Here is a 25,313-nt window from a genome sequence, read left to right on the forward strand (position 1 = left end):
GGATCTAATTCTTGCCCTCTGCTTCAGCTATAATGATATGTGCCCTTAAATGGATTCACATCAGAATTTGAAAAAAAAATTATGGCAAATGTTAGTCAATAGTCAGGAAAGCATAATGAGCCCCCATGACCCATCACCCACAGTCAAGAATTTCCAACTTAAGGCTAAGTTTATCTATATTACCCATGTTATTTTGAAGCAAATTGAAGACATAAATAGTAAATATTTAGCTGTCTCATTTCCTCATTAATCCTTCACCTCTCTTACATCCCCAGGTTTGGGATCAACATAGTAAAAATTTTTATTCAATATTCTCAGTAGTATAACTGATTATTTAGGAATTACACAGAAAGAAACTAAATTTTCCTAGGGGAGCTACAGGGTGTAACTGATTTTACTTTTAAATTAAAAGTCTGTAGCTTTTTAATAAGCTAGAAGTTGTTCGTAGTACTGAAAGATGGGTTATTAACAGTTCATTTTTCTTTGCTTCCTGCAGCTATTTCATTTTTTCATGAAAATAATTGACAAGGTTTAGATAAAGGAATTAGAGCTGAGCATAAAATATAGGGCTTGAAGTTTAGCTCTGGAGCTTCATTTTACAAATAAAGTCCTACACAAAAATGGACTTAAAACATGCTACAATGAAATCTGGTTAAAAGTACTTTATTGATTACAATATCAATTCACAGAAAATTACTTCACTGAGCTACTGTACTCATAATCACTGTGCAAGAAAGACCCAAGAATACTTTTGCATCTTGGTGTACAAGTCTGTTGTTTATTGGTTGGTTTAAACCTTTATGAAGGCTTTAATAGAGATAGTTACCTTTCCCATAATTAGTAATACCAGTCTTACTCAGTTAACTGGTCACAATTTGTAAAACCATTCTAGGTGAGTGAAGAAAAACATTTTTAGAATGCTATAACATGATAATACTTTGATCATCTTTAAAAACCCACTCAGATATGGATACCTTTGGATAGGAATATGTAAATACAGGTGTTCAGATGCTTCTTGGGAAACAGGATAGAGCACCACTGTGTAAATGACAGATAAAGTTTGAGAAATCTACCAAGTATATCACTGATGGTCTATGAATTAAAAAATACTATGATATAGGATTTTCTTGGGCATATTTAATACCAGTTGTGACATAACACTTTAATCATAATGCTGCATTAGCATAACTATTTTACAGCCAGTAATTGGATTTAAGAAAAAAAGACCAGGAAATTTTACCATCATGCAAACATTTGCTAAATACAAGGTGTGTACCATCAGTCTGATTAATGTTTTAAAAATATGGAATGCTTGCTTTGACATTCTATGTGCCATTTTAATGAGTACCTATTATTTAACCGCTTTTAAAATACAGCACTAAATAAATGTGAGGCAACTTAAAATGAACAGGAGGAAAACTAGTAAGACTGAATATATTTCTTCTACTTAAAATACCAGCTTTATTCATTGTGTTACAGCTGGCTAAAAATTAACTTCCTTTCTCATAAGAAAGATGTCTAACTTGTATGTGTTTTAAAAAATTCTAACAGGATGCCTGAAACAGTTTAAGATTTGCTTTCCACAGTGACAAAAGGGAAAGGAGCAGCTGAACTTAATATTTTAAGCCTGAACTCACACCTTACAAATTTTAGAACATCCTCACTCCTAAAATGATGACAGGGTCATATATAGGACTGTTTAATTTGTTTTCATAAATTTAAAACACATCAATAAGCTACAAATTTATTCATTTGTGTTTTTAAAATGTGAGACCTTCAAGAGTAAACAAAGCATAAATTTCTCTGAACAATTTCACTTTGAAAATGACTGAAGTTTTAGTTGATTAGTACATCTAAGATATGAAAAGTTCTGGCGGAGCTTATTTATATAATATTGGCACAATATTTTTAGCAATAATAAAAATATTTGTCACCTGGAGAAGATCCATCTCTTACTACATTAACTTTTAAATTGATTAATGTATTCTAGAAGCACCTAAATCCATTATCTTTAGGGGATTAGTTTACTATCATCATGCAGTATTAATCATTTCAACTGAGTCTATTTAAATTAAAATGGTGAGAATTGTCTACTGGGCGCTCTCGCAATTGAAATTTTAAGCCCCAAGTCTTTGCCTCTAAAGAAAGAAGTCAACTTGGTGTGTTACGTGTGTAATCACGGATTAAAATGTGAAGTAGGGAGGGACCTTGAATGTTTAGTCTAGATCCCTACTATAGCTGGTGAAAATGAGGCCTGCCCATCAAAGTGGAGGAGATATCCTATCCTATAATAGCAGGAAGTTTTTTCTTGCTCAGGTTTTTGGAATGATTTGCTGAACCACATGGCTATCCTTTCTTATAGAAAGCCGTATATGCCTTTACAATATTTTTGCCAGATTTCAAATACTGTATATGTAGTGGTATGAAGAGTCCACAAAGTACTGAGGCACACTGTTTAAATGTTTCTTGTAAAGAAAAATTGGCACCAAATAACTGCGATATTATGATTTACAGAAGTCTTAGGCACAGTAGAGTTAGAAAATCCGCTGGATTCAAACTGCAAATAAAAATAATTAGCAACTGGAACTGATATCACTTGACAGCAAAGGGTTAATTAGTAATTAAACCTACCACTAAGTGGTAATGAGGTTACTTTATCACCACTTAATCATAATTAACCCCAAGTGTTCAATACTGGTTGGTTTTCAGTTGCTGAGTAAATTTTCAAAATGGCAATTGCTTTAAACTCCTATGAAAACACTGATAACATTAAAATTCATTTTAAGATAATGTTTAAGACCATAGAATTCTTGCAGTGTGTGTGCCTCTGAATAAAATATCTTATTAAAGTAACTTTCAAAGTAGAGGATGTTTTCTATAAGGCTTTTTTTCTCATAGCAGAAGGGCTTTCTTTAGCAGGATTTTTGAATGATGGCACTTTTTTGGGGGGTGTCCATGTGAATATGTTTCTTTATAATATTCTTGCCTTCTATAAGCTCAAAGAGCCGCTCTTTATAAAGTGATATAAATAGTCCACAAATAAACATGAAAAGCAAAAAAAAAAAGTCCATAGAAATCTAACAAAAATATAAATATATACTCATGCCCGCCGTTGACAATATTTTGTTTGGTCCTATATCTTAATCTGCCTTTATCCATTTTACTCTCTAATAAAAAATTGAACTTAATAAAACTGATAACTGACTTCATCAGAATTAATACACTACTTAGCATATTCACAATACAAAAATGAAAACTACAGGTAAACCTGGGAGTAGTTAGTTTACACTTTACACATGAAAAAGTCAACCACATCTCAACAGTAACACAGTTTACAAAGTTACTAAATAGTGTAATTCTATGTATCAGAATAACCTGTGACTTCATACTTTCATTAGCAATCTTGTAAATCATTTAGATTTATCTGTAAGAGAAAATCCAAGGGGAAGAGTATTTTTGTTTAAAATTTAGGGAAGGGGGCCATTTTTTTCTAGTATAGGCACACATTTCATGAACAAGTAGAGGAATTGGCTTATTTTCCTCTGACTCCTTTAAGAAATGCTTTAAGAATTTTTATTTTAGCTTTGGAGCTGCCAATATTTTGTGCTAAGGGAAAAATAACACAGAAGAGCAAAGCTTAAATGTTTCCTTTTAAGAAAGATGAAGGACAGGTATTTTACATCAATTCAGATTTTATATTAATGAACACAGAATTCATAAAAACACCCTATTACAATTATAAAAAATCAGGGCCAATGATTGCTTAAACTCTTATTTCTAAACAATGATGTCACACTTTCTTCCTTCCAGATGTATGTTGATAGAGAACACTGGGAAAGAGTCTTCAAATGCAGGAACAATCCATAGGTTTAGCAAACTTTTGATATATGAGTACACTCTACAAACTCGTTTCTAGAACATGAAATCAATGAGAAAAATCCAACTGTTTAGAGGGCTACTCAAAGTGTCAACTGGTCATAAGTAGCCTTTAAAAACATCAAGAACCATTTTCTTATGTAGGTCTAAAAGTGCAGTATGAGATCTCTACTTGTTGGCCTTTAAATTATATCCCCCTCAAAGGACTGAATTTGAGCACTTATTAACTAGATGCTCGGATAGCAAAGGATGCTTGAGGAACTAAAGACATTCAAAAGGACACCCCTCAGTGGTACCAAGGTCTATCAGGATTCTTAAATATTAATCAGGATCTCTTTTGTATTAAAAAGGAAGGTCAGAATTCAAGGGGGCTTTGTTCTAATCTAAGTATACACACACGGAATATCACTTCCATCTATTATGCCTAGTTCTTCCATTACATTTCTTGTGTATACACAGTGAAAAAAGTACTTTAAAAATGCAAGCACAAGCATGATAGACTGTTATAACGTGTACATTTCATATGCAGGAATAAAGTAGACATTGAGCACAAGCAAAAAATTCATCAAGGTCAGATTAACAACTCAAAGTAATATACTGGGCCTTTTGATCTCAGTTAGCACCTTTGCCTTGATTCCACCTGTTTCCCCCCCCCCCCCTTTTTTTGGTAGTTTATTGAAAACTTCTTTTTGTATATAATAATCTCAATAGAAAAATCTTCACCTGCAAATATAAGGTAGAATTTTTTTTTCACAGCTATAGGCTGTAGCACTGATTTCTCCAGGTAACAGTGGAGAACAAAGAATGTATGACACTATTAATTCCAGATTCTAAGAAAACTATCCCAAGAGCCTGTTGCCACAGCCATGCCATCATCAGTTACGCCTAAACAGCTGACACGGTTGTCATGACCAGCAAGGACACCTGGGAAGGGAAAAAAGGGAAAAGTAAGCAATGGTAGAGTTTTAGAAGTAAGTATATGCATAAAAGATCTCTAGAAGGATATTTCTAGAGAACTAACAGGCTCCTCTGAGTGGTAGGTAAGCTGGAGATATGTACTTAAAATATACCTTTTTGTACTACACGAATTTTAACATGAATCAATTAAATGTCTAATTTTTAAAAAATTATTTTATATTAACATGTAGGCAAAGAGATTAATTTTATTAGTACCTCTCTAATAAGTTTGTTACAGTTCACATTTTCCTACTGATCTGTGCTATTTTTCTCTAAAACAAAAATTTAAAAGAAGTTCTAAGAAACAGCCTTCTACCACAAGAACAAATACATAAGAATGCAGTTGCCTTGCATCACCACTTCCAAAAATACCAACCTAATTTATTTACTTTTCTTCTGTTAACCATCAAACACTGGTATGACTGTGAAATAAATCATTTAACAGTTATAACGTTCGGAAACCATCTCTCTCATCTGGTTTTAGTTTCATTTGTCAAAGTTAAACCTCACTTGATGTCTTTACCACCACACAGGATAAAATGAAATATTCACAAATATTTTGGGAGTGGGGTATGGGGAGGGGATGGGAACTTTAAGGATTAAAAGAAAAATCAGAACACTTCAAATCCTCAACAGAAATTTTTTTCTTTGATGTACTATGTTTGATTTTGGATACCTGACTATATTATTAAGCGTATCCTTTTCATTCATCCTCATTCAAGATGAACAGAAGTTCATCTTGTCTAACTCTTATTCTCTCTATATAGTACATCCAATATGGCAATTATTTGCAATGGAGAAATTTATGATCATGGGTTGAAATAAAAAAATATTTATCATGGCCAAATAATCTAAAAGTGAAGTCACACTGGAGAGAAGGATGAATTAACAATTCACAAATCAAGATTCAGTTCTGAAGTGTTTGAGATAATTGAAACCAGCTGTAAGCAAGACCAAAACTGAAACTCAAGCATATGTAAAAAAATAACATGGAAGACATTTTATTATAGGCTATAACAAAAGACAAAATGATAACACTTTAAAAATGTAATTGGCTTTGGGCAACAGAGTATTTCCACAAATCTACATATGCAAAACTGAACGTTTCTGTAATCTTTTATGAAAAGCTATACAAAAATTTCTTGGGAATAACAGCTCCCACACCTTCAGAAATGCCAATTGTATAGGGATTTAATAGGGGAAGGACATATGAAGACAATATAGAGGGCAGGAAAGGCCAATGAAATTTTCTAATCTGGATAGTGAGTAGAAACTGACCTAGAGGACCTGGAGATGGTAAATTCAAACCCAATTGTCTGGTAAACCAAGAAATAAAATGGTACTGCAGAATCCCCCAAAGGGTCAGATATTAGTGGAACCAGGCATCTCCACTAAAGTGCAGTTAAAATAAGATAGCATTAGAAAAGTGTTCAAGAATGAATTAGATCCATCGGGTGTCCACCACTCTGAAGGGTCAGGTGACTGCTCATCCTGCATTGCTGTATAACACTAAAGATTTATTCCCTGGAGAGGGTAGGTCTCGAGACTAGAGGAAACTAGGCACACTTGACACTGGTGAAAATATTCTGCAAATGGGAAATAAAAAATTTACTTGTTAATGTGCTCCCAGCTTTTCTCCTGAAATCAGTTCCCAAATTCTGGCAGCCACATTATACACTCCATGTAGGAAAGTGGAAGATCCGTCTCAGGACAAGTCCAAGGATAAAAGGCCATATGCCCCGGGGCCTCCTTGACCCATGTGGAGCTGGCCCACGCGCAGTGCTGATGTGCGCAAGGAGTGCCCTGCCACGCAGGGGTGCCCCCTGCATAGGGAAGCCCCACAGGCAAGGAGTGTGCCCTGTAAGGAGAGCCGCCCAGCGTGAAAGAAAGTGCAGCCTGCCCAGGAATGGCGCCACCCACATGGAGAGCTGACACAACAAGATGATGCAATAAAAAGAAACACAGATTCCTGGTGCCCCTGGTAAGGATAAAAGCGGTCACAGAAGAACACACAGGGAATGGACACCGAGAGCAGGCAACTGGGGGGAGGGGATAAATAAATCTTAAAAAAAAAAAAAAAAGGCCATATGATACGTATCAGGGTTTCCCATTGACAGCCTGGCTGGATCATCTGCAATGAAGCCTACAATATGCAGAGAACTTTCAAAAAAATTTCACATGTGAATAAGTAGCTAAGACTCATGAAACTTACAAGGGAATACTCAGAAAGTAAAGATGGGGCGCAAAATAAATAAATGGAAGAAAAGCAACCCAGAAGACAAAAGACTGCTGGAAAAAGAAAACTTAAAAAGAAATAATCTTCTGTCATTAGTAACCTCAGAAAAATAAAACTGCACTCATGAAGAACGAACAAGTGCCATAAAAGAAAAAAAGCTAATTAAAAAGCAGCAAAAATGAAAAAGCAAAACTTAACAGAAGGGTTTGAAAGATTTCTCCCAGAACATAAAGCAAAAGAAAGATAGATATGGTAAATAAAAGAGAATAAGAAAGTCAAAGGACCAGTCTAGGAGGACCAGCATAAATACAAAGGGAATTTCAGAGAGGAGGAACAATGATAATCAAAGAATAAATTATCAAAGAAATAAGACCCCTAAATTTCTCAGTAGTACAAAGTATGAGTCTCCAGACTGAATACACAGCACAAATGAATGAAAAGGACCCACTCCAAGACAGCACAGCTGACAAAGTTTGAGGATGATTTAGTGAGACATACATAGAAAACTAAAAATTAACCAAAAAATTAACTCCAAAAATACCAAAACAACTGCAATAGCAAAAGAAGTCACAGTATACTATGTGTCAGCAGGAAATACTGTTTAAAAAGTCATAATTATGTAAAGGTGTGCCATCAACCTTGTAAAATAATATATCCCCTGGAAAAGTCTGCCCTCAGTAACAACTAATTAAAGGGCAAATTCCACTTGCTTGGAACTCTGGAGGATGATAGAGACTGGAGAGGGACTCCACAAATGGTGAATCAAAAGAAAAGAAAAAAAGACCATACACACACATAAAAGGTAGGACATCTGCAACCTGAACCTGCCTGTCTGGACCCCGCCCCCTCACTCTGTCACGTGCAGTTTAGGAGTCACACAGTGGCAGCACAGCCCAGTTACCTCCTGCTGTGGATGCAGACCACAGAGCCACTCAGCAGTGAGTTACTCATCCAGGTGCAGGAACCCCAGGCTGCAGAGATTAAGAGTGAAACGTAAGCTTCAGGCAAACACATAAACACAAAAGGGCTCACCTGAGGAAACACAACTGTTAGAAAGAGGTACACGTACCCAACAGGGTCTCTAATGGCTGGAGCACCTAAATGAAAAAAACGAAAACCAACAGACAGGCCTTTTTGAACGTTAACCGCATTTGGCTTAACAGGGAAGTTACCAGAGACAGAAAGGTCTTTGGGAAAAAACCCACAAACTAAACTGCTATAAGGTAGGACAAGTCAGGACTGAAAAAAAATGGGATGAAAAGCAGCGTCACTGAGTAAGGAAAATAAGCTAAACAAATCATAGGAGCTGGGAAAAGAATCCTGTATAAAAACAGAACAGATCAGGATTCTTGGAGAAAGAAAGGAAGCTCCCCTTCTTAGAGGTGAAACAACTACACATAAAGGCAATCCAGAGAGTTGTACCACATGTCCAGGAAAAGAAACAGGTGCAGACGACCTAAGAAAATCTGAGCAGCTACACTAAAAAAAAAAAAAACCACCAGGAAAATATGGCTCAATCAAGAAAACAAATTAAAACTTCAGGGGAGACACGGACTTTGGAACAACTTATCAAAATGGTTTTAAAAAATCTAATTTGAGAAGATGAAGGAAAACATGCATAGAATAAACTAAATAAGGATACAGAGATAAAGGATATTAACAAGACTGCGTAAAAAGAAGAATTAGAGGGAAACGGCTGTGGTTCAATCCATTGGGCTCCCATCTACCATGTGGGAGGCCCTGGGTTCAAGTTCTGGAGCCTCCTTGTGAAGTCAGGCTCGCCTGCACGCTGCAGAAAGCCGCCGGCCCGGGTGCCATGAAGCACCAACCTGCAAACGCTGTGGAGAGCCGACTCAGCAAGGTGACACAGCAAAAAAAGGGAGGCAAGCAAAAAATGCAGAAGAACACACAGTGAATGGACACAGAGAGCAAACAGCAAGCAAAAAGCTGCAAGGGGGGGGGGATAAAAATGAAAGAAAGTTTAAAAAGAACAGAAATTATGGGGATAAAAAGCACAGTAATTGAGATAAAAATGCAACAGATGCATACAACAACAGATTTGAGGAAGCAGAAGAAAGAACCAGCAAAGCAGAAGACAGGGCAATCGAGATCATACGGGCAAAAGAACAGATAAAGAATAGAATAAAGAACAGACAACATGTTGGAGTCAAAAAAATTGAATAGTGTCTAATGGACTTGAGTAACAGCATGACACACACCAACGTATATATGGTGGGAGTCCCAGAAGAAGAGAAGGCAAACAGGGTAGAAAGAATATTTGAGGAAATAAATGGCTGAAAATTTCCCAACTTATGAAAGACATAAATATATATGTCCAAGAAGTACAATGTACTCCAAACAAGATAAATCCTAATAGACCTACTTCACACTTCAAGACACATACTAATCAGAATGTCAAATGCCAAAGATAACAGAACTCTGAAAGGAGCAAGAGAAGAGCAATTCAACACATACAAGGGATCCTCAATAAGACTTAGTACTGATTTCTCATTGAAAAAGCAGTGTTATGATATATTTAAGGTACTGACAAGAAAAAAATGCCAATGCAAAATTATTTATCTGCCAAGTGTGTCCTTAAAAAATGAGGGAAGAGTTTAACACATTCAAAGTTAAACAGAAACAGAGTACAACACCTACAAGAATAGCTAAATGGAGATCTTCAGGTTGAAAGGAAAAGACAGGAGAGAGTGGCTTGGAGCAGTGTGGAGAAATGAAGATCTTCAGTAAAACTGAATAGTTATGTGTCCTTAATATCTAACTCTGCTCTTTCATTACTATAAGAGTTAGAATACAATTGAGTAAGAAATAATCATCTTTCCTGATAAAATACACAGGAATATAAAGAGGTAACATGGGACAAAAACAATATAAAGAGGGGAAAGGGGAGGGTATCAGAGCAGAGAATGTGTTTGCTATTGAAATTAAGTTGCTATCTTATCAAATTAGTAGGTAACCACAAAAAAAGTATTTTGAAAATATACAGAAACAGAAATGAGTAAGGGATCAGATACAACATAAATGATCAACTATACAGAAAAGGAGGCTGCAAAAAAGGAAGAGGTTAAGAAAAAGATATAAGAAAGGACAAAGTACTGAAGTATTGCCTTTACAGTAATAACACTAAATGTTAGTGGATTAAACTCCCCAATAAAAATACTGATTGGCAGAATGGATTAAGAAAAAGCATGATCCAACTATATGTTGTTTACAAAGACTCACCTTACACCCAAAGACAAATAGGTGAAAGTGAAAGGATGGAAAAGATCAATCAATGAAAACAATAACCAAAAGAGAGCTGGGTTAACTATAAATATCAAACAAAACAGACTTTAAGTCAAAAGCCGTTCTAAGGGACAAAGAAGGACACTATATATTAGCAAGTAACTTATAATCATAAATATTTATGTGCCCAACATGGTGCCCCCAAATACATGAGAAATAAAAACAAAACTGAAGGGAAAAATAGACTCCTTTATAATAATGGTTGGAGATCTCAATACACCATGTTCACCAACAGATAGTACATCTAGACAGAATATCAATAAAGAAATAACTTGAATACTATAACTGACCTAGACTTAACAGTCATATATAGAACATTTTACCACTAACAGCAAGATACACATTTTTCTCAAGTGCACATGCTCATTCTCTAGGACAGACAACACATTGGGGTCACAAAACAAATCTCAATAATTTTTAAAAGAATGAAATTATGCAAAGTATCTTCTCTAACCACAATGGAATGAAGTTGAAAGTCAGTAACAGCTGGAGAAATGGAAAATCCATGAGTATATGGAAATAAGATACTCTTAAACAATCAGTGACTCGAAGAAATGACAAGTGAAATCAGTAAATACCTTGAGACTAATGAAAATGAGAACAAAAGGTGGGAAAAAGGAATATGGCGGCGGACTTGGCCCAGTGGTTAGGGCGTCCGTCTACCACATGGGAGGTCTGCAGTACAAACCCCAGGTCTCCTTGACCCGTGTGGAGCTGGCCCATGTGCAGTGCTGATGTGCACAAGGAGTGCCCTGCCACACAGGGGTGTCCCCGGTGTAGGGGAGCCCCACTTGCAAGGAGAGTTGCCCAGCGTGAAAGAAAGTGCAGACTGCCCAGGAATGGCGCCGCACACACGGAGAGCTGACACAAGATGACGCAACAAAAAGAAATACAGATTCCTGTGCCGCTGACAACAACAGATGTGGATGAAGAAGACGTAGCAAAGAGACACAGAGAACAGACAACAGGGGTGGGGGGGGGGGAAGGGGAGAGAAATAAATAAATCTTAAAAAAAAAAAAGGAATAAAGTGGGGAGCAGAGCTAGCCCAGTGGTTGAGTACCTGCTGCCCATGTTCAAGGTCCTGGGTTCTCCAGTACTGCCTAAACAAAACAAAACAAAACAAAACAAAACAAAAAATACTTAAGGGACACAGTGAAGGCAGTGCTCAGAAGGGAATTTATAGCCCTAAATGCTTTATTAAAAAAGAAGAGCTAAAATCAAAGACCTAACGTCATACCTGGAGGAACTAGGAAAAGAACAGCAAACTAAACCAAACATGAACAAAGAAATAAAAAAGGTTAGAGCCGAAGTAAATGAAATTGAAAATAAAAAACAGAAGAGAGGATTAACAAACCCAAAAGTTGGTTCCTTGAAAATAATAAAATTGCTAGGCTAACAAAGGATAAAAGAAGATGCAAATAAGATCTCAACAGACCAATAAGTAGTAAAGAGAATGAATCAGTCATCAAAAATCTCACCTAAAAGAAAAGACAAGCACCAGATAGCTTCACAGGTGAATTCTCCCAAACATTCCAAAAGGAATTAGTAGGATTCCTTAAATTCTTCCAAAAAAATTGAGAGGATAGAATATTCCCTAACTCATTTTACAAGGCCAACATCACACTCATACCAAAACTGTATAAAGCTATCACAAGAAACGAAAAAAAAACACTATAGACCAGTAACTCTTACGAATATAGACACAAAAATCCTCAAGAAAATACAAAATAATTATTCATCATTGCCAAAAGATGGAAGCAACCCATGCCCACTAACATAAATAGATAAATTAAATGTGGTGTGTATATATATATACACACACACACACAATGGAATATTATTAAGCTGTGAAAAGGAATGAAGTCCTGATACATGCAACAACACGGATGAACCTTGGAGACATCACGTTGAGTGAAATAAGCAAAACATAAAAAACAAATATTGTGTGAAATAATTAGAATAAACAAATTCGTAGAGTCATAATTTAGAATACAGGTTACCAGGAGCCAGGGTGGGGATAGGGAATGAGGTGTTGATGCTTAAATTTAAATTACACATTGTTTCTATTTGTGTTAATTGTAAAGTTCTGGTAATAATGGAAGATGGTGACGGTAGCATAACATTGTGAACATAATTAACAATACCTTGAATTATGTATCTGAAGGTGGTTACAAGAGGAAATTTAAGTTTTATGCTACTAGAATAAAAATTTAAAAAATAAACATAGGATTGTACAACACAGTGAACCCTGTCAATGATGACCTATAGTTAGTAGTATAATTATAATTGAAATAATAAAAATGCTCTAATAATGACTGAAGTGATGAATGCACAACTATGTGATATACCAAATACCAATGATTGTACACTTCGTATGAAATTTATGATTTATTAATATGGATCAATAAATATTTGTTAAAAACATAGTATAACCATAAAAATATTCTTTCATGAATTGTAACAAATGCACCACACTAATTCAAGGTGTAAATAGTAGGGAAGTCTATTTTATGCATAAATTTATAGCAAACCTCTAACTTCTCTAATAAAATTTAAATAAATATATAAATAGTGCAATTTCACATAGCTAAGTATTTTTAAAGCTGAAATTAAATCCAGAATGCATGTATGCCATTTTTCCAATTTAAATAGTAAAGTTTATAATAGCAAATACAGAAAATCAGACTTAATTTTATTAAGAGATAGTGAATACTAATATTTACTTAAATCTATTTGTATATATGTGTAATTCTTATGTCAAAATAATATTCATTTTATTAGCAAATTGGTGGATGGGGAAACAGATGTGGCTTAGCCAATTGGGATCACTTCTACCATATAGGAGGTCCAGGGTTTGATGCCCAGGGCCTCCTGGTGAGGGCAAGCTGGCCCACGCGGAAAGCTGGCCCACATGGAGTGTTGGCCCATGCAGGAATGTGGCCCTGCACAGGTGTGCCAGCCAACACCAAAAGCTGGTGCAGCAAGATGATGCAACAAGACACACAGAGGAGAAAATAAGACGACGTAGCAGAACAGGGAACTGAGGTGGTGCAAGACAGTAATCACCTCTCTTCCACTCCAGAAGGTCCCAGAATCAGTTCCCAGAGCCACCTAATGACAATATGAGCAGACACAGAAGAACACACAGCGAATGGGCAGAGAGAGCAGACAACGGGGGGAACTGGGGCAGGGAGAGAAATAAATAAAATAAACTTTAAAAAAAAATTTGGTGGAAATGAAACAGACCAGAGAAATAAAACTTCCAAGAATACCAATGCCCAGAAATACATACTATTTATATGTTGGCATACAGCTGTCCAGAATCCTACGTACATAGGTATATATGAATTGCAGGGTGAATAAACCTTTATTGTTCTATTCTATTTTCACTTAGGAATATACTGAAAGAGCCTCAGAGACCTATGGGACACTATCAAAGTTTTACTATTCATACCAGTGGAGGTCCTAAAGAAGGGAAGAAAGAGGTTGGTGCAGAAAAAAACATGCGTGGAAAATGTCTGTAAACTACCCAACTTTGTGAAACACGATCTAAGAAGTTCAGAACACGGAACCATCATAATCAAACTGTTAAAAAGGAAAAAAGAAAAGAAAAAAGATGGGTAAGCTGCAGGGAGATAACAAAAGAGAGAAGCTTGGAACTTCAGCAATAAAGAAAGAACTACAAAAGTAAACAAAATAAAATGAAAGAGCTACAGATATGGTAAATTTGGGTATATATGATAATCTATTTTTTTAGATTCCTTAATAAATGAGTTTTGAAAGCAAAAAAAAAGTCATAATTATATAACACTGAATGTTGTTCTAATCAAACAGTATGTAACTATATGGAGAAAACTGAGGGATGGAAAGGATGCAGCTGTGGTGGGAGAGGAATGTTAAAAGAAAGCCAAACTCTCATCTTCCTTAGGTCTACAACAGATAATGCCTAAAACTTTAAAAATATTTTAAAAAATCAAGTAGCAGCAATACTGGCACATTATTTAAAGATACAGAAGTAAATACCAGAAAAGTTAATAAAGTAGCTGCCTTTGGAAACAGAAAATATGGATTGGAGGTCAGATGACTACATGGTTTTTTTTTTTTTTTTTGTGACAAGCAATGTATACTTATTAGATTTCTCAAACTATGTACAATTTTTACTAAAACATTTAAAAATGGTTCTGTGTAATGTTTATTACTGTGGCAGTTTAAAGCTTTTGTAGACCCCAGAAAATCCTGTCCTTAAAGCTAATTCATTCCTGCACATGTAATCCTATTCTAGGTGGGAAATTCTGATTAAATTTCTTTAGTTAAGAGCTTTTGATTAGATTGTACGACCCAGGGTACAATCCTCTTAAAAAAGCAGCAGAAAGAAAAAGAGAGAAAAGCTTCCAGAAGACACAATCAATGAACCCAGGAGAGAGCAAAGCCACAGCCAGAGCAGCCAGAATCTGCAAGCAATGAGGCCAGGAGAAGGCAGAGGCTGAGAGCGGCACAGGCTGCTGTTACGCCCTGCCGTGTTAGCGGAATCCAGGGCCAGCAGCAGCCGGTCCTGGGGATGAAAGAATCTTCTGATGATGCCTTGATTTGGACACTTTCATGGCCTCAGAGCTGTACAATTTTAGCTTACTAAATCCCCATTGTAAAAGCCAACCCATTTCTGGTATGTTGCTTTGGTAGCATTTAGCAAACTAAAACAAGTATTGCCTGTTGTGTACTAAAATAATTTGGATCCTGCAGGGGTGAACTTAAAGTACAGGGAAAACAATAGGTCTAGGTCTTATCCCATCCAAGATCTGCTCCAGAAGGAAGACGATCCACAACAGTTGCAATGTTTCCTGTCAGGTTATAATAAAATTGTGATTGGAAAAAGATCATATCGAATCACAGTTACTGTTTGTCTTTACATCAAAACTTACCAAACAAGAAAATATTATAGAACTACTTTTCAAAAAACAAAATGCGCTCCACTAACAATAAACCTCAGTGATGGTGCTGGGGTTTAAGATATATTTAGGGGATTTGAATCTCTGGACTGATAATAAGACACCCAGGCCCAGAGCCTCAACAGACTTCAGCTCCTACACTCTGATTTATTGGACTTACCCCACTCAGCTAACATGGAGTTGAAGAAGGTCAACCACCACACCATGGAGCCTAGAGTGTCTACAACTGAAAGCAGGAGGAGTGCATCCAGTACCCACGTGGAATCTAAGCCCCCACTTGATATAGATGTCCAATGGACACAACCAATCCAATGTCCACAGAGAAAATGTGGAATGGGTGTGGGAAGGGTAGCCATGGTGGCTGCTGGGTTTGGGGAATGGGAGGAAGAGATGAGATGTGGAGGCGTTCTCGGGACGTGGAGTTGTCCTGGGTGGGGCTTCACGGACAATTACAGGACACTGTAGATCCCCCCAGGGCCCACTGGATGGAACATGGGAGAGTGTGGGCTATGATGTGGACCATTGACTACGGGGTGCAGTGATGTTCAGAGATGTACTTACTGGGCGCAATGGATGTCTCACGATGATGGGAGAGAGTGTTGCTGTGGGGGGAGTGGGGGGTGGGGGCGGTGGGGTTGATTGGGACCTCGTATTTTTTTAATGTAATTTGTAAAAATAAATAATTTTAATAAACAAAACAAAACAAAACAAAAAAACACCTCAGTGAGAACAACCAGGTTGCCATTTTTCACATGTACAGGGTGTACGTGAAGGACCTGGAAAAGTTACAAGATGGAAAGCTCTCCATGTTTCCCGACAAAACTGTAAGAAACAGAACCTGATGTGTACTTATTTACTAACCTGCACGATCGCCTTTTAGCGTGTCCCATACATTACAATTAAAGTCATCATAACCAGCTAACAGGAGGCGTCCACTTTTTGAGAAGGCTACAGAAGTGATTCCACAGATGATGTTGTCATGAGAATACAATAATAACTCTTGGTCTGCACGAAGGTCAAAGAGCCGGCAAGTGGCATCATCAGAACCAGTGGCAAAGGCATATCCATTTGGGAAAAACTAAAATTAAAAGCAACATACATTTATTTCATTGAAGTATACCAAATCATATAAAGCGGTATAATAACAGATTCTGAGGTAAGACAGACCCAGATTAAAATTCCAACTTGGCTACTTGCCAGTTGAGCGATGTTGGGCACTAAAGATTCTTACATGTTTTGGGCTTTAGTTTCAGTTTCAGATGTTGATTGGGATTGAATAAAAACATATGCAAAGTGTATAGCCTATTGCTCAGGACACAGCAAATATTCAATAAATATTGGCTCTGGTCCTCCATGCATATTACTAAGACATTAAAAGTAAACATTACTATTTATAGAATTTGTATATATGTACACTTAAAGAAATGTTCCAAAATCTCATTATGAGAAATAGGAAAAAAAGAACATGAAACATACCAGTTAAGCAAGGTTATAGTTAAATTAGTAAAGAAAATAGTGTGTAATTTGTTTGTAAAGTATATTTCTCAAATACTGATAGCACTCAACATTGATTTTTTATAAATATGAAGTCACATCTTGTCATATATCTATTGGTCATCTGTACTTATTTTGTGTATTGGTAGTTCTATGACCTTTGCTTATTTTTTACTGGACTGTCATTACGGTCCTTATTGACTTGTAAGAATAAAATGAAGACTATAAATTAGACTCATTTTTTACCAATAGTATTTTATAGTTTAACACTTGCCTTCTAATATTACTTTTTTAAAAAAAATAGTTTTTAATTTTTATGTAGACAAATTCGTTTATCTTTCATTTTAAGATTTCTTTCACTGCTTTTATGCATAAAGTTCTTACCCAGGCAATTAAATAATAAATGTTCATTTGTATGTGTGTTTATGAACTTTTTATTGTGGTAATGTACAGACATCTCAAAATTTCCTGTTTTAACCACTTTCATGTGTATAACACAATGATATTATTAATCACATTCATTAATATTATACTACCATCATACATTTTCTCCTAGGTTCTTTTTCACTAATTTTATTTTGCACATCTTAACATTTCTATCCATCTGGAACTTATTTGCTGCACAGCCTTAAGTGTGAGGATCTAATTTAATTTTCTTAATTGCTAAGCAATTGTTCCAGCACGTTAAACCTTTTTCTGATTTTATTGCTACATCATTAATTCCTATATACACAGAGGTGTTAATTTCTTATTTTTATGCCTATCCTTTCTTATATCTGCATCACACTTAAAAAATATATCAGTTTAACGTGATAGTAAATTAATTAACTGGCACGGTGAAACATTCTTGTTATTCTCCTGCTTCAAACCAGTGTCTTCTTTCTTCCACTTGAAATTTACATTTGGTCACGTCTCTTTTCTCCATATTTACCAGCCTCTCTTAAAAAACAAACAAACCAAGCAATCAAAAAACTTGAATTTGGATTAAAATATAGATAAAACCTAAAACCAGTCTGAGGGATAAATTCACAATATGTATTCTTACCATCTAGGACATGGATGAATTTCCTCTTAGGAAAAAAATTTAAATGTTTATGGTTATCATAAAGCCTGCATATTTCTTGGTAAATCTATTGTCTATTTTATTCATATATGTTTTCCTATCTAGCGGCATCATCGTCTTTTCAGTGCATCGCTTCGCCGGGGGCCTTGCGCCTCACTGCATGGGTCTAGGATGCCTTCTTTCTTTTTTACCAGGACCACCCAGGGATTGAACCTGGGTCCTCCATATGGTAAATGGAAGTACAACTGCTTGAGCCACAGCCACTTCCCTATTTTATACTTTTTAATGTAATTCTCAATAGGATTTTCTTCCTATTTGCTTTTTATTATTGATATGGGACAGCTCTTTGCTTTTCCTTCAATTTATTAACGTGCTAACTGATTATGTTAAATGATTTTCTTGTTTTGAACTACCTTTGCATAACAGGAATAAATCCCACTTGGTCGTGATGTATAATTCTTTTGATAAACTGTTGGATTCCATTTACAAGTATTTTGCTGAGAATTTTTGCATCTATGTTCATTACAGAGATTGATCTGTAATTTTCTTGTAGTATCTTTACCTGGCTTTGGTATTAGGGTGATGTTGGCTTCATAAAATGTGCTGGGTACTTTTTCTTCCTTTTTAAATTTTTTGAAGAGTTGAAACAGGACTGATGCTCTATCTTCTTGAAATGCTTGGTAGAATTCACCTGTAAAGCCATCTGGTTCTGGACTTTTCCATGTTGGGAGCCTTTTTATGACTGATTGAATCTCTTTAAATGTGTCTGGTTTCTTGAGTTCTTGTATTTCTTGTACAGCCAGTGGAGGTTATTCATGCATTACTAGGAATTTATCCATTTCATCTGTATTATCTAATTTGTTGACATACAGTTTCTCATAACATCCTCTTATGATTCTTTTTGTTTCTGTAGAGTCAGTCATAACTCCCCGTCCCCCTTCATTTCTTAATTAATTGCATCATCTCTCTTCTTTTCTTTGTTAGTCTAGCTAGGGGCTTGTTGATTTTATTGATCTTCTCAAAGAACCAGCTTTTGGTTTTGTTGATTTTCTCTATTTTTTTGTTGTTGTTGTTGTTGTTTTCAGTTTCATTTTTTTCTGTTCTAATCTTCACTATTGCTTTCCTTCTCTTTGCTTTGGGATTGGTTTTATCATTTTCTAGTTCTTCCAGGTGTTCAGTTAGGTCTTTGATTTTAGCACTTTCTTCTTTTTCAATATAGGCATTTAGGGCTATAAATTTTCTACTCAGCACTGCCTTTGCTGTATCCCATAAATATTGGTAAGTTTGTGTTCTCATTCTCATTCATCTTGAGATACTTAGTAGCCTCTCTTAGTTTCTTCTTTGACCAACTGATTGTTTAGGAGTATGCTGTTTTTGGCCTCCACACATTTGCAAATTTTTCATTTCCTGCCTATTACTGATTTCCAGCTTTGTTCCATTGTGATCTAAGAAGGTGCTTTGTATAATTTCAGTCTTTTTATATTTATTGAGCCCTGTTTTGTGACCCAATTTGTGGCCTATCCTGGAGAAAGATCCACGAGCACTGGAGAAGAATGTATTTCTCGCTGATTTGGGATGCAACATTCTGTGTATGTCTGTTATGCCTAGCTTGTTTTTCATATTGTTCAGGTTCTCTGTTTATTTGTTGATCTTCTAATTTTCTATTTAATGATATGAGTGGTGTGTTGAAACCTCCAACTATTACTGTAGAGATGTCTTTCTCCCTTTAGGTTTCCTAGAGCTTGCGTCATGTACTTTGGGGCATCCAGGTTAGGTGACTGTTACTTCTTCCTGGGGAATTGCCCCCTTTATTAATATACAATGGCCTTCTGCATATATTATAAATATTTTTCATTTAAAATCTGTTTTGTCTGATAATATTGTAGCTACCTCTGCTCTTTTATGGTTCCTGTTTGTGTTGAATATCTTTTTCAAATCTTTCAGTTTCAGCTGATTTGTATCCCTGGATCTAAAGTGAATCTCTTGTATTCAGCATATGGATGTGGTGTTTTTTTTTTTTTAATCCATTCTGTCAGTCTATATCTTTTAATTGGGGAGTTTAATCCAGTCACATTCAATGATATTACTGGAAATGCTTTATTTTATTCTTTGGCTTTCATTATGTCATATTTTTGTCTTTTTACTCTTTTAGTTATCATTTCTGATAATCTTCCTTTGTATACACTCCTCTAAGCCTCTCTCTCTTATCTTTTACTTTTGGGCTATAAGGTTCTCTTCAATACTTCCTACAAAGGCAGACTCTTTTTTACAAACTCTATTAGTTTCAGTTCATTTGTGAGTGCCTGAAACTCACCTTCATATTTGCAGGACAATTTTGCTGGATAAAAAATTCTTGTCTGACAATTTTTCTGTTTCAGTATCCTAATTATACCATTGTCTTCTCACCTCTATTGTTTCTGATCAGAAATCCACACTAAGTCTTACTGGGTGTCCCTTGCATGTGATGGCTTGTTTCTACTTTGTTGCTCTCAGAATTTTCTCTTTATTTTTGGCATTTGACATCCTGAGTATTATGTGTTTTGGAGTAGGTGTATTTGGGTTTAGTCTGATTGGGTATGCTGTGCTTCTTGGACATTGAAATTCATTTCTTTCATGAGAGTTGGGAAAATTTCAACCATTATTTCCTCAAATATTCTTTCTGCTTTCCCTTTCCCTTTCCCTTCTCTTCTCCTTCTGGAACTCCCACGACATGTATGTTGCACTTTGTATTATCATTCAACTCACTGGGCCCCTCCTCAATTTTTTCCATTCTTTTCTCCAATTTCAGCTGTTCTGTCTTCTGTGGCACTTACTATCTAATACTTTGAGCCTGCTGCTGTTAACCTCTAATGTTTTTGTTCTGTTTTGAGATAGGGGGGCTGGGGATTGAACCCAGGACCTTGTACGTGGAAAGTCGGTGCTCGACCACTGTAGCTCCCTTGAGTTGGTTTTCTCTTTTTTTCTTTTTTCTTTTTCTTTTAAGGAGGTACCTGGGAGTGAACCCAGGACCTTATGCATGGTTAGCAGACACTCTAGCACTTGAGTTACATCATTCCCCTCTAATAGGTTTCTGATCTCACCTATTATGTCTTTCATTCCCATAAGTTATTTTTCTATTCAGATTTTCAAATTCTCTCTGCTTGCCCAGTGTGTCCTCTTGATGTCCTTTACCTCTTTAGCCATACTGTCCTTCAACTCGTTTATCTGACTTAAGATCAAACCCTGTGTCTCATCTGGGGCTTTGATATATACCTTTGCTTGTCCATTATCTTCCATTTTCTTAGTATGGCTTGTATTTTTGGCTGATGTCTAGGCAATTGATGTTGATGGTGAATTGACTCTGATGTTCAATTTCTCTCTCTTGCATAGGGATTTAGTGGCGGGAGTCTGTGTGCTATTGCCATCCTTTGATTCTTGTTTGAACCTGTTCTAGCTCTTTAGGATTATCCCTGATTAGGTGCTCATTCTGGGCTATGGAGCCAGTAATGGGTTGCAGACTTGATTCCAAGGGCCTTGAGGTGGGAGGCTGTAAACGCATGAAGAAGCCCCTCTTATTTATTACTTTTAATTTCCCCTGCATGCTCTTCCTTGGCCCACCAGCAGATGGCACTCAATAGCCCTCTCAGTTCAAAGCCAGGTCCAAATGTGTTTGCTGCAACAATGAAGGGTCCTGCCTGAGGCTATTCAGACCTTTGCAAATCAAACTTTCTCAGAGGCTGTTTGCCAACCTTTGCCAGCAGCATCCTCCCTATTCTTTGATAGGAAAATAATTCCACTCCCCTCTGCGTCCTCAACAACCAGTCCCAGTCAGTAGGAGCGTTTGTGAGATCTGGATCTCCTTCATTGTCCACTGGATCCTAGGGTGGAGAGTGGTGCAGCCCCATCCAGCCTGGAAGGGCTGGAGGGACACAGCAAACCAAATTTGCTGGCCAAAAGCTGAATCAGACCTAGGCTGCATCCCTCTCTCACCTCTTTCCTGGTGGTGGAACCCTGTGGCTCCCTCTGTCTATAGTCGCTGGCCAGAGGCCAGAGAATTCAAAGCTGTTTTCTCTGAGGGTGGGGGGATGGGTGACAGCAGCTGCAGGTGCAGCTTTTATTGATAGAGTTTTCCCATCCAGATTCTTTTCCTTTGTCCCTCTCTCTTTTGCTGGTACTCTAAACCTAAAACATTGTTTTGAGGCCATTTCTACCTGTCTTCTCGCTATTTTTCTGGGAGAGAAGTGAGTCCTGTGTCTCTCTAATCCTCCATTTCCCTGGAAGTCCCTTTTTCCTAGAAGTCGCTCAAAAGCTAATGATTTTTAAATAGAGTTTGTATCCAGACAATGCACTGAACTTTTTCTTAGGGTTTCTGTATAGTGAAACGTATCACCTGTAAATAGTGGTGATTTTTTTCCCTACTTTCTAATACATCTCTTACTTGTTATTATTTTTTTGAAGGTACTGGAGATTGAACCCAGGCCTTTGTATGTGTGGAGCAGGCAGTCAACCACCAAGCTACACCTGCTCTATTTTACTTTTGAGTCTAACTATATTAGCTAGAAATTTCAGAACAACTTAAACAGAGGTAAAAATGGCAGCAATGTCTTGTTACTTAATATAATGGGAATGCCTCTACTGTGCCTTACTGTTAAGAAGTCCCATGTTCCAGGGTGATGCTGAAGGTTTTGCAGTGTTATTAAGTTCTGGAAATGAAAGTACTAAACAAGTACTAAAATAAACAGTGCTTTTAGGATGGTTAGAGGCTGGTCCCAGTGGAGACAGTTTCTCCACAACAAACATTTAGGAACCGCTTTTCCTTCTTCCCAGAAGACACAAGGAGCCTCTCGCCTTCATTCCTTCCACCTACCAAGCATCTAATCATTAGTCATCCCAGGGACAGTGATGTTTATAAGGTTCTTCATAATGTAAACGGCATCTCCAAACGCTTACTGCTTGCTTTAGTTTTTTTGACCACTACCTTCCATTTAACAGCAAGGAAAACACTCTGCTGTGTCTTTCCAGGAAGCCCCACGTGATCATTTACACACATTTTACCAGCAAGTACAGATTAAACCTGTTCTCTACACAGAACAGAACAGAAAAGCCTACAGTGCATTAGAGGAAACACAGAGCAAAATGCCCTATTCAGAAGAATATCCCTCTGTGCTTGTGGCAAGACATGTGAACACTCCACAGAGACAGGCTGACCATACAGCCTGTTTTGCCCAGGACAGTGTCCTTCATGCCTGTCCTTGGACAAAATGATGAACAGCACTTCCTTTCACATTAGAAGTTTCCTGGTTTAGATATCCTAGGATAATACTGATCACCTGAACAACACAATGAACTAGATTTAATTGCCTGGGAGCCCTCAAAGCTGGGAAAATACATATTTAGAATGTACTCTAATGGGTTTATATTCAAAGGGAAATATTTCAAAGATAAATACCTTACACTGGGTGTATGTACCTGATATTGGCTGTCCATTTAGGATTTCTTTTTTAATGTCAGAGAGGAGCTTTTTCATCCTAATTCATGAAAAGTATTCTTTTTTTTTATTAATAGGTTTCCTAATGTTAAATCATTCGTGCACTCCTAGAATCAATTTTACTTGATAATGGTGTTTTTACTTCAACATTATTTTACTTTGATACTGTTGGATGTGATTATAATTTTTCTTGAAATATTTTCATCTAATCTTAAGGAATACTGTTTTTTTTTTTAAGATTTAATTTTTATTTTTCTCCTCCCCTCATTGTTTGTACTTGCTGTCTGCTCTCTCTGTCAGTTCACTGCGTCTCGTCTCCTTTTTAGGCAGCATCTGGAACCGAACCTAGGACCTCCCACATGGGAGAGAGGCACCCAGTCTCATAAGTCACATCTGCCTCCTGCTTATTGTGTCTCTTATTGTGTTTCCTCATTGCGTCAGCTCGCGATGTCAGCTTGCAGTCTCACTCGTCCTCTCCAAGAGGCATAGGGAACCGAACCCAGGATCTCCCGTGTGGTAGGCCACAGCCCAATTACTTGAGTCACATCCACTTCCCTCTATCATGTTTTGATACAAGAGCAATGCTAAGTTTGATAAAATAAACTACAAAACTTTCTATCTTTTTCTGTGTTCTAGAACAATTTCACTAGCATTGAAAATTTCTTTTCCTTTGAAGTCTGAAACACCTACGAAATGATCTGGACCTGGAAGTTTAACTTTTTTAAAATATGAAGGATTATCAAGCTTTTCATGTTTTCTCTTACTGAGTCAATTTCACAGAAAATACTACAGTTCACTGTGATTTAGAATTCATTATCATTAGGTTATAGGATATTTTCTTATAATTTTAAAAATCTTATCTGTGAGTATATAACCTGTATTATTCTTAATTTTGTTCATTTGTGATTTTACATTTTTTGAAACTAGGTTTGCCAGAGATTTAGGGAACCAGCTCTTAAGAGTATTTGGATTTTTCTATCTTCTAATAGTTTTCTTTTAGAAATTTTTCTAATATATTTTCAATCAAAAAAATATTTATTGAGCATCTACTATGTGTATCATGCACTGTTCTAGATAAATATACATTAGTAAACAAAACTGATAAAAATCTCTGCCCTTATGAAGCTTACATTGTAATGAAGGAGACAGGCATTATATACGAAAGGTAAACTTAAAAATAAGTACGTTTCACAATGACAAGTGCTAAGGGGAAAAAATAAAGTAGGGAATAGGGAAAAAAAGTGTAGGTGCAATCTCAGATGGGTGTCTAGGGAAGGCCATACTTAGGCATAAACGTTCAGTAAAGACCTGAAGGGAAGCGAGGGAATGAGCTAGGAGGATATTTGGGAGAAGAGCATTTAAGAGAGAGGGAGCAGTGAGAACCCAGAGCTGAGGTAGAAATGTGCCAGAAGTATTCAAGGCCTGGCGAGGGGACCAGTGAGGAATGGGTAACCCGGGCATACTTATTCATGGCAGAATGAATAAGGGGCAGATCACAGATCCACAATCCCTTAAAGGCATATGTGAATCCCTTAGGGCAGTTGGTTTGCAAGATTTCAAATTTGTCAGATTTTAAAAGATAAAGTTACATATATTAGGTAAAATCCCTCCTGGGGCCTGGGGCAGGCAGCATCCTGTAATCAAACAGGTTAGTATTCTGCAGTGAAATAAAGAACTGTCATGCTAACTGGAATTTTTTAAAAAGCCTACAAATAGCCTCTTGCCACTCCCAGTCAGGGAATCACTGCAATAAACTCAGCGGAGAAAAACATTTTTCAGAACTTTTAGGGTTTCAGAATTGCATTTGAGGGACTGTGGGCCCACTCTAAGCAATGGGTAACGGGCTAGATCGTGTAGGATCTTGCCAGGCTTATTTCTCAAGGAATGGTAAAGGCTTAACCTTGTCCAGAGAAATTTTTGGCCTTTGCCCTGAGGTCTGGGGAGGATACCTCTCAGCCCTTGGAATGTCC

The 25,313-nt window shown here is 36.7% G+C and overlaps 1 protein-coding gene across 1 annotated transcript in view; it reads right to left on the minus strand.

Moving 5' to 3' along the window:
• Positions 1 to 647: 647 nt before the first annotated feature.
• The window catches only part of GNB4 (G protein subunit beta 4), a 103,816-nt gene continuing 79,150 nt past the window's right edge, over positions 648 to 25,313 (minus strand). The window contains exons 9-10 of the mRNA XM_004478969.4: positions 16,181 to 16,397; positions 648 to 4,800 (exon numbers count right to left, since the gene is read on the minus strand). Of these exons, the coding sequence (XP_004479026.1) occupies positions 4,694 to 4,800; positions 16,181 to 16,397 (324 nt within the window). The 3' untranslated portion in view covers positions 648 to 4,693. The remainder of the gene's footprint in view (positions 4,801 to 16,180; positions 16,398 to 25,313) is intronic.

Source organism: Dasypus novemcinctus, chromosome 4, assembly GCF_030445035.2.
Source record: "Dasypus novemcinctus isolate mDasNov1 chromosome 4, mDasNov1.1.hap2, whole genome shotgun sequence".
NCBI lineage: Eukaryota > Metazoa > Chordata > Mammalia > Cingulata > Dasypodidae > Dasypus > Dasypus novemcinctus.